Source organism: Zalophus californianus, chromosome X, assembly GCF_009762305.2.
Source record: "Zalophus californianus isolate mZalCal1 chromosome X, mZalCal1.pri.v2, whole genome shotgun sequence".
Taxonomy (NCBI): Eukaryota; Metazoa; Chordata; class Mammalia; order Carnivora; family Otariidae; genus Zalophus; species Zalophus californianus.
This window is the reverse complement of record NC_045612.1, coordinates 67,692,748-67,702,683: the sequence shown is the minus strand read 5'-3', so window position 1 is coordinate 67,702,683 and position 9,936 is coordinate 67,692,748. Positions and strand designations below refer to the sequence as shown.

The following is a 9,936-nucleotide window of genomic DNA, read 5'->3' as shown; positions in this document are numbered from 1 at the left end:
TACTTGGGAGTATTCGGGTGTGTGTGTGTGTATTGGTGTACGAGCCTGCCTGCACAAACGGAGAGCGTGAATCCGAATCTCTGCTGGGCACTCAGCGCAGTGGGCACGCGAAAGCTTTAACTCAGGCTTTCGCATGATCACCACCGCTATTAATGAGCATTTAACCACCTGTGACGCCCAAAGTATCCCAGACTGTGCAGCAGCGCAACACCTTTGCACAAGTGCAGGGCGGATAAGGAGGGGCGAGGGACAACCGCCTCCAGGCGACGAAGGTTGCGCGCAGGCGCATCCAGAAAGAAAGCCTCTCTTATTCGGCCCTCCCTTTCCAATCAGCTCAGGCAGAGCTCGCAAATAGTCATTTCCGGGAAACCGGCGGTTGCTTTGTGGGGTGCAACATGGAGACGACTACTGGAACTGCTGAGCCGGTGAGTCGCTACTCTGGGGTCGGGTGAGTGGGGAAGTCGAGCCGGGTCGAGCTTTGAACACCGTCTCACCCCTTTGTTCCCTTCCCAGGTTTCCGGGGAACTGGTGTCTGTGGCACATGCTCTTTCTCTCCCAGCCGAGTCTTATGGCAATGATGTGAGTATGACTCACCCCCAGCTCTCTCTCAGCTAGACTGCTATGTCTGCAGGGCCTGCCACGAAATTGTAATCCGCTGATATCCTCTGTGAACCCACTCCATACCCGACAGAAACCGTGCTTTTTCATTCATTCTAAACCTTTTTGGTCCTCAAACCCAGGACAAATGCCGGTGGAAGTAGTTCCCAAACTTTGCTGCACTAGAACCACCTGAGAAGCTTTTATACCTTCCATTGTCCAGGTCGCAATCTATACTGATTAAATAAAAATATCGGGGGGGGGGGCGGTGAGAGTCAGAAATTAATATTTTTTAAAGTGAGTGATTTCATTATGCAGTAAAGTGGCACCAAATTATGGTATGTCTTGTTTAGATTCTTAAGAAGAAAGCATATGATATTTTTGAGGTACAAGACCCAGGGACATGAGAAATAGTAATAACACTCAAATAAAAATGTGATTGATGTTTGTTAGATTAGGGTGTAAGATCCAAAGGAGTTTAGCCGAAGAAGAAACCCCTAAGAACTGAGACAGTAGAGGACGACTTCACTGAGAAAGTGAATCTCTAACTGGATCCTCAGAGTATAGATGGACAAAGGACATGGTGTAAGGCATGGAGGCAAAAATGCAAATGACTTTGCTGGGGTCAGTGAAGTAGATCCATCTAGCTGGAGTGGGAGGTTTTAATGGAACAGGTGGTAGGTATTTGGTAAGGCTTATTTATAATCTAGCCTGCTTCACAATAGTGATTCAATTTTAAGTGTTATGGATGGGAAATTGATTATCTTATAAACACAAATGATGATTATAACGTTACACTATCAAAAGTAAAGGGTATTTCACTTCCATTATCTTTATTCTCCCAGCAACTAATTGATATATGTGAGTATATTGTATCAGTTTTACAGTGGCTTAATTCAGTCCTGAGAAGGCAATCTATCTACTGCTTTATGTAGTCTCCCACACTTTCACTAGCTGCTGGACAAAGAGCCAGTGGCTTATGCTGTTGACTAGACTGTGTAGGCAGCTCCTTTTGGTGGGTAGTTTCCTTCATAAAGACAAAAGTTTTCTATTTTCCAAACCCGTTAGTCCAGTTTTTATCCTTTGACAGTAACACCAAGTTTGGTAGTGTTACTGACATTACCTAGACCTCCACAAAATCCCTTAATTTGTTCTCTAGTAGCAGGATTGGGAGATTCTGACCTGGCATTCTTCACTCCTTTGCAGCCTGATATTGAGATGGCTTGGGCCATGAAAGCAATGCAGCATGCTGAAGTCTACTACAAGGTGAGTTGTCTGTCTTCATTATTAAGCAGAATTAAGCATGTAATTGTAGGGTATGGTTCTTTGCTAATCACTATTCTCAGCAAGTTAAGCATATGTATTTTGGAGATAATTTTTATTACTGTAAGATTTTACCCACAGAGAACGAGGGGGTGGCAGTGAATTTTGTTTTGACAAAGAGGAGTTGTACTTCTTTGCCCAGTGTTCTGCTAACTGGCAAAATGATTACATAGTAGGCAATTAATAAATGTTTGATGACTGAATGAACAATTAATTCACAGAGGGCAATAGCCAGGCGGTACTAGGACCAAAAGGGTTTGAACTGGTGGCAGGGACAGTAGTATGTTATGGCCCTTGAAAACTGTGTCATGATTTCATCTGGGACCTCGTCTGTCTGTACTTCCTAATAACTCTTCTGCCCTTAGAACCATAAATATTTTCTGGGGAAGGGGGGATAGAAGTGTAGTAAATTAGAGACTAGTATCTGTGTGTTGTCTTGTGTCTGGCAGCTGATTTCATCAGTTGACCCACAGTTCCTGAAACTCACCAAAGTGGATGACCAAATCTATTCAGAGTTTCGGGAAAATTTTGAGAAACTCAAGATAGATGTATTGGATCCAGAAGAGCTCAAATCAGAATCAGCTAAAGAGGTAAGAATTCTCTCAAATATTGCCAAGCATCTGACCAACAATTATTGATTGTGGAAACATTTTTAGGGGCACCTGGGTGGCTCAGTTGTTAAGCATCTGCCTTTGGCTCGGGTCATGATCCCAGGGTCCTGGGATTGAGCCCCACATCGGGCTCCCTGCTCAGCAGGAGGCCTGCTTCTCCCTCTCCCACTCCCCCTGCTTGTGTTCTCTCTCTCTCTGTCTCTCTCGTCGCTGTCAAATAAATAAATAAAATCTTTAAAAAATTTTATACAATTAAACTTTTTTCAGTACGTTTTAAGGAAATATGTAAAGAACCAGGGCTTTTATGTAGTTATAATCAACTAATAAGTAAGTTATGTTATGAAATAAATATTTTTCTGGTTTATGAGTTTTTTATGTTCATGGGATCTGTTTTTTCTTTTCTTTGACTTGGACATTTCATCCCTTCCTACCCAGCCCTTTCAGGGGAGAAGGAGCAAATTTTCTTATGTTAGTAGTTTAGCTTGGATGGAGAATTGGCAAATTGGAAAAAAAAAAAAAGGTTTGGATGGAGAACTGGCAAATAGGATACAGGGAGGTGTTTGAATTCTCCGGATTTAGGTTCACATTATCATAGGCCATGGATAATAGGAGAACTTAGGTTTCCCATTGCTTATCTGATTATCCTACTTTTACAGTGTGCTAAAACTCTTATAGTGGGGAAAAGATTTCCCAGAGTAGGTCCTTGGTTTACCATATATGTAAACTTTTAACATTGTTACTTGGTTTATGATGTATGTAAACTTTTAACATTGTTACTGTTGACTGTTAGTTACTGATCTTTGGAAAAGTACCTCTAGCAATGGACTTCTTTTTTTTTTAAGATTTTTATTTATTTATTCATGAGAGACAGAGAGAGAGGCAGAGAGAGAAAGGCAGAGGGAGAAGCAGGCTCCCAAGGAGCAGGGAGCGGACTTCTTTCTTAAAATTTAACTGTGACTTTGTGGCCACATTCCTGCTGCCTTTGTCTCATTTGTGCTTCAGTGGGGGTGAATAACTATTTTGGGCTGAGTTAACCATAACGTAAAAGCAAAAATGAATACATTTAAGAAATCCAATTTTAATTCTGCAGTCGAGGATTTAAATATTTTGTCAAGGTAAAATATTGTTCATGTTGGGAAGTACCAGTCTAAAGACAATAGATAGCATGGAAACTTAATGCTACTGAAAGTCGAAATCAACTCAGTCCTAGTCTCTTTCACTATGGGAGTTTTCCTTACTGAGGAAGTGGAAACCCTTCTCCTGGCCTGACTTCACCAGCCTCCTGCATTTGTCAGCTAAGGCATCTTTTTTGCCTTTATAGAAGTGGAGGCCATTCTGCTTGAAGTTTGACGGGATTGTAGAAGACTTCAACTATGGTACTTTGCTGCGACTGGATTGTTCCCAGGGCTACACCGAGGAAAACACCATCTTTGGTGAGATTCTTGCCTCTGGATGGTTTCTGTATAAGGAGAGTGAGGGATCTGGTTTTATGGATGGATTTGTGACCTGAATAGTTTGGGGGTCATTTTATTTGTTACATATTTAAAGATCATGTTACTGTTTGTTGAGTAACTGTGGGATAAGCTGGTTAAGTATTTTCAGCCTCATTTAACAAGATTAGAATTCCACATCTGTGAGGTTTATGACTGTACTGGAATGCTTTGACTGTTAGTTCAGTTTTCCGTAGGTTTAGAGAAGTAACTGTGACTAGGACAATGATCAATTCTATTCACCTTTCAGCCCCCAGGATACAATTTTTTGCCATTGAAATTGCTCGGAACCGGGAAGGCTATAACAAAGCAGTTTACACCAGTGTTCATGACGAAGAAGAGAAAGAAGGCAACCATGGAAGAGAGGAAGGAACTGACAGTGGACGGGCAGAAGAGAAAGGAGCCAACAGAGAAAGAGAAAAAGCAAAAACCAATAAAGGAGAAGAAAAAGAACAAGGAGCCAACAAAGAAATCAGCAGGAGTGGTGAAACAGCTATGTAAGGTAGACAAGGAATAGCACTCTGGAAGCTGTGACTCAGCTAAGTCTACAGATACTATGATGCTACTTGCACAGACCCTAGTGGTTAAATGTATGTCCTTGTGCAATTGAAAGACATACAGAAGGACATTCTTTCTAGCTAATAATCAAGAGCTACTCCAGTTGTTCTCTTGTATGAGCCAGCTTAAAGACTATTAGTGGGGTCTTAGTTGAGCATTTCTTGGTATAGTGTTTCTTGGTTCTCACCACTGGTCAAGTAAGAAATTTTATGAATAAATTTCTTTTGGTTCTTAGGACTATATCTGTAATTGACTTTTAAAAGATATTTCAAATTATTTGACACTTCAGGTTTTTTTCAGGTATATAATCTCTTTGTCATGTCTTAATATAAAGTGATTTATGCCTGTTTTTAAATGCTTATTATTGTTTCCTGCAGTGAAGTTTCCTCAGGCCTGTTAAGCTGTGTATATGGTTTGGGGATTAGAAGTTCCTATGTAACAGTTAATTCCTGCTATTTGAGTAAGTATAGCTTTCTGATTTTCTTTGATATATGTGGCAAAATATTTGATGAATACTCTATGGAGATAAGAGCTGGGGCCTGAACCTGTCAGACCAGTGAATGCAGCCCAGTTCACATTAGAAGAGCAGGACACTGGACCTGCTTCAGGACCTGCTTCTCTTCTGGTACCGAAGTTGTTACCTAAAAGCTAGCAGAAATTAATACGTATAAAGCCTGGTAGAGTGACTTCCCTTTTATAATGCTATGGACAATAGCATACATTTACATAGTAATGTAAAATGAACATTTTTAAATGATACTTCGCCAGACTCCAAAAATGGACCAGTGATTTTGTATAGATGGAGGGGTTTCTTCTCATCTGATGACTTTTAGGAGTGCATGTTTCAGTTATCTTTACATATATATAAAGGTTTGTGCATGTCCCCATAAACCCTCTGACCTTGATTGCTAAAACTAGTTAGAGGAAGCCACAGTGTTTATAGTGCATACAGCAAATACTCTGAAAACTCAAACCACAGCATGGTCATTCAAGAAAAGATTTATCAGAGCGGAGAAGGGGGAGAAATGAGGTTTTTTTTCCCCTGGTGGACACAGAATAAAAATAAAAGTTAAACTTAACTGATGAATTATTTTCTAGGCAAGAGCTGAACTAGAGATACATACAACTAGCAGCAACAACTGTGCACAAAGCTAGGTTTCTCTATGGATTCTTTTTAGCTAATTCTTAAAAATATTTAAAACATTTGTTAGACTTTTCATTTTACAAAAAATATGCTTTGAAATGGGTAGGGGAGTGTTAAATACTTCATACTAGACAGATTTTTAAAAATCAAACTTCCTTTACTGTATTGACTTTGTCTAGTTCATACATTCTTAAATATCCATGAACATGTGTCCATACACATTGCCTGAGGGACTGGGGAAGAATAAAGATTACTGGCTGCATACGATTCTGCCTGTGGTGGCCTTTTCCAGGTTACTCACGAGCAAGAAAACTGGCTTAATTACTTCTCTCTGATTTTGTGGAGAATAAGAAATAAACCATTAAAAGACTACTTCAAAGCCAGAGGCATCTCTGTCCAAGAACTAGGAAATACAAACTGGGCAAAGGGAGGAGAATAAGAACATGGAACACTTCAGCAACATTGTAAGGCCAGGAAACCAAGACAGTATCCAAGGTCAAAGGGGAGAGTGGGCAGATATCTTAAGATGGCCTCACGATTTCCACCCCTAGCACACATGCTCTGTATAATTCCCTCCTGTTGGTGTGGCAAAGCCTTGTGAATACGAGGGGATTTCATTCCTTCATTTTAAGTTACTAACCATTTAATTTTGAGTTAATCAAAAGGGACATTATCTTGGGTGGGTCTGGCCTAATCAGGTGAGTCCTTAAGTGAGACAAGCAGCTGCAAATGTTCACCTGTTGGCCTTAAAGAAGCAAAAATCTGTGTTGTGAGACAAGCGGGCCATGTGGCAAGGACCTGAGGGTAGCCTCTGGGAGCTAAGAATGCTCTCGGGCTGACAGCCAGCAAAAAAATGGGGATTTCACTCTATAGTTGGAAGGAACTAAATTCTACCAACAACCAGTGAACTTGGAAGAGGACTTAAAGTCTCAGACGAGCTTGCAGTCCTGGCTGATACCATGATTTTGGTCCTGTGAGACCCTGAGTAGAGGACCCAGTTAAGCTGTATCTGGACTCTTAACCCACAGGACTGTGAGATAGTTATGGGTATTGTGTTAAGCTACTAATTATGTGGTAATTTGTTATGGAGCAGTAGAAAATTGCTACAAGACTCTGGTACTGGAAGTGGAGTGCTGCTGTATCAAGTACTTAAAATGTGGGAGTGGTTTTGGAATCAGGCTGTGGGTGAACACTGGAAGGATTTTGAGGAGCATGATAGGGAAAGCATAAATTGCCTTAAACAGGCTGTCAGTAGTAATATGGACTTGAAGGATGCTGTAGGTGGGGGCTCAAAAGGAAGTAAGGAACATGCTGTTGGAAACTAGAGGAAAGGGAATCCTCCTTAGGAGGTGGTAGAATTGTGGTTAGAGGCCCAGAAGTTTGGGATTTGAGCCTTTGCTCTGAATTATTTGGGAGATGTTATCAAGCCAGGCTTGACATAGTGTGTAAACATCTATGATTTATTCAGAATATGGTGCCATTCCAGTCATTTATCTCCATGACAACTTCTGGAGGCAGGGAAAGGGCACAGACTAATTTTCGCATTTACAGAAGGGAAAATTGCAGTCATTTTAAAGTTTTAGGCCACTGAATTTGTGGTAATTTGTTACAACAGCAATAGGAAACTAATAAAAAAGGCATACTGAGCCCTGCTTCAAAAGTAGAGACATTCACTGCACTGTCATTATTTTGAAACTATAGTTGAAACAAAGATGTTGGACCAGATGATTGAGACATGAACTGCACCCAAAGCAAGCTTCAGTGATTCTAAACCATTTTGAACTTACTCTTCTAAGCCATTCCTGTAGCTGAGTCTGTGTGTGTGAGGTGCCATTAATATAATTGGGAATTCTCTGAATTTGCTTAATGGTAACGGTATAGTGCTTAGTAATGAGTATGTGCTCATTTGAAGCTTACATGTATATTAATAAAACGCAACAGTAACTTCATCAATTGTTTGGACCTTAGACAAAATATTTTTCTGAAGAAGTGTATTTTATCATTGATGTTGTTTAAAATTTCCAGAGCATGGTGATAATTCAAACAGACCAGATTTTTGTTGGTTTTATTGCTGTTTTTAAATTTTCTACAGATAATACAACTCTTTTTTGCTTGCACACAATGTGAATGATCCTCACTATCCCACCTTGGTACACCACAATTACTTTCATGCATATTTTTATTCAGATAATCAATATCTTAGGGGCACCTGGGTGGCTCAGTCTGTTAAGTGTCTGCTTTTGGCAGGGTCCTGGGATCCAGCCCCGCATCAGGCTCACTGCTCAGTGGGGAGTCTGCTTCTTCCCCTCCTTCCTGCTGTGCTCTCTTGCTATTTCTGTCGCTCTCAAATAAATAAATAAATTATCTTAAAAAAGTAGTCAATATCTTAATAGATGATTCACAATTAAGGCATGTATGTATGTTTTGTGAATGGCCATTTTCCCATGCCTACATGTTTTTATCTCTAGAATTAATAGAAGCTTTACAGATGTCAACATGATGTTGGTCTCCTGAACTGTACTACTTTTACATGATGACCATTTATATGACTGGCTAGCTTTAAATTTTCCCTACTCAGGCTTTCTCTGATTTCCTCAATATAAACTGCATTTTCAGGGCACCTGGGTGGCTCAGTCGGTTAAGTGGCTGACTTGAGTTCCATCAGGTCATGATCTCAGGGTCCTGGGATTGAGCCCCAAGTCGGGATCTGCACTCAGTGGGGAGTCTGCTTGGGGATTCTCTCTCTCCCTCTGCCCTTCCCCCCACTCACACACACTCTCTCTAAAATAAATAAATCTTTAAAATATATATATCATATTTATTGCATTTTCTTTAAGTCCGTATATTTTCATTTTATAAAAATTGAGATTGAATTGGGGCACCTAGCTGACTCAGTAAGTGGAGCATGCAACTTTTGATCTCACAGCTGTGAGTTCAAGCCCCACATTGGGTGTAAAGCTTACTTAAAAAAAATTGATATTGAATTATAAAGTAATTTGGCCTCCATCACATAAGTGGTGGTATTGGGATTCAGATCCATATCTTTTGGTTGTGAATCTTATTGTTTTTCCAAAATCCCACTCTAGATTCAGCTTCTTTCTAGAATAGAGACAAATAATTTGAGTAAGGAATCAAAGTATTTAATAATCAAAGGTAAGCATTCTAGTGTGGAGTGATGTACTGAGCTAGTTTAAGCTCCTCAAATATCTGTAATTTCTCTGCCTTTTTCCTTCTTATCTCTGCAAGAGATTCCTTGTTGCATATGCAACTCAGACTTGTTTAAAAATCATTACAGTATAATCATTATAGTGTATCACTGTAATGTTCAGTTTAAAAATTACATTTTAAATTTAATTTCTTCACCTTTCTTATGAACTGAGATTTGGCTGATACATTTCTCTCAAGTGTTTTGCAAGGTTTTTTTTTTAAGGTTTTACTTTGTCCTTCTGAAATTCATACAGATTTTTCAGGATAAATCACTGGAAGCTCTAATAGATATTACTCGTTGGTCTTTACATTGAAAAGAGCATAAGGGAAATAAAAAATGCCTTAACTTAGAGAAGAATAGACTTTTGCAACTAGAAGGTATCTCAGAAGTCTAACTCAAAAATTTCATTTTTTTCTGGTGAAAAAACAAGGCATTAAATGGTGTGCTTTGCCCAGTTGAAAATCCTCTATATATGTAAAAAATTGTTTATTAATTTACTTACTGTCCTTTCTTTTGCACTAAGAACACCCACCAAGACATCATTCCATAAGGTTCCCTTTGTCCTAGATATACTCTGCACAGGATGCTTTCCTCTAGAAAACAGTTTTAAAATATTCATCATGCTTCTCCATAATTTAGGATTCTTCTGATATCCTTTCTGTTTACACTAATATCTGGCCAAACTTACACAATTCTGAGAATTTGGATGATGAATAATTTAAAATTTCCAAGTTTTTGCCTTTTTATTAAAGAAAACAAGGCTTCTAAAAAGTTGGTCAGTCTTTTTTTTTCCCAGCTTCCAGTAGTTTATTTTTTTAATTTTATTTTAGTATGTTATGTTAATCACCATACATCATTAGTTTTTAATGTAGTGTTCCATGATTCATTGTTTGCATATAATCTTAAGATCATTTTTCTTCCACAAAGTTACTAAGGCCTACTTGCTATCATTTGGTTTGGGGAAGATAAACAAGGGAATTCTTTCTGCCTCCAGCCCCTGTAATT

General features: G+C 39.3%; 1 protein-coding gene across 2 annotated transcripts; it reads left to right on the top strand.

Annotated features, from left to right (window-relative positions):
* Positions 1 to 299: 299 nt before the first annotated feature.
* PBDC1 (polysaccharide biosynthesis domain containing 1) lies at positions 300 to 8,429 on the top strand. 2 transcript variants are annotated; one of them, XM_027608708.2, is made up of 6 exons: positions 300 to 425; positions 514 to 579; positions 1,804 to 1,863; positions 2,370 to 2,510; positions 3,853 to 3,964; positions 4,272 to 8,428. In XM_027608708.2, exons 1-6 carry the CDS (start codon positions 396 to 398, stop codon positions 4,520 to 4,522), a joined length of 660 nt encoding a protein of 219 aa, XP_027464509.1. In that variant the 5' UTR covers positions 300 to 395; the 3' UTR covers positions 4,523 to 8,428. The 2 variants fall into 2 exon arrangements, with proteins under 2 accessions (XP_027464509.1, XP_027464511.1); XM_027608710.2 differs by having other exon boundaries at positions 371 to 425; positions 1,757 to 1,863; positions 4,272 to 8,429.
* Positions 8,430 to 9,936: the final 1,507 nt, after the last annotated feature.

What these genes read in the sequence shown, in the direction of transcription:
- PBDC1 (XM_027608708.2), top strand. Translation starts at nt 396, where the DNA reads ATGGAGACGACTACTGGAACTGCTGAGCCG. An exon ending in CTACTGGAACTGCTGAGCCG is followed by an intron (nt 426 to 513) that starts GTGAGTCGCTAC and finishes TTCCCTTCCCAG; the next exon opens with GTTTCCGGGGAACTGGTGTC. An exon ending in ATGCTGAAGTCTACTACAAG is followed by an intron (nt 1,864 to 2,369) that starts GTGAGTTGTCTG and finishes TGTGTCTGGCAG; the next exon opens with CTGATTTCATCAGTTGACCC.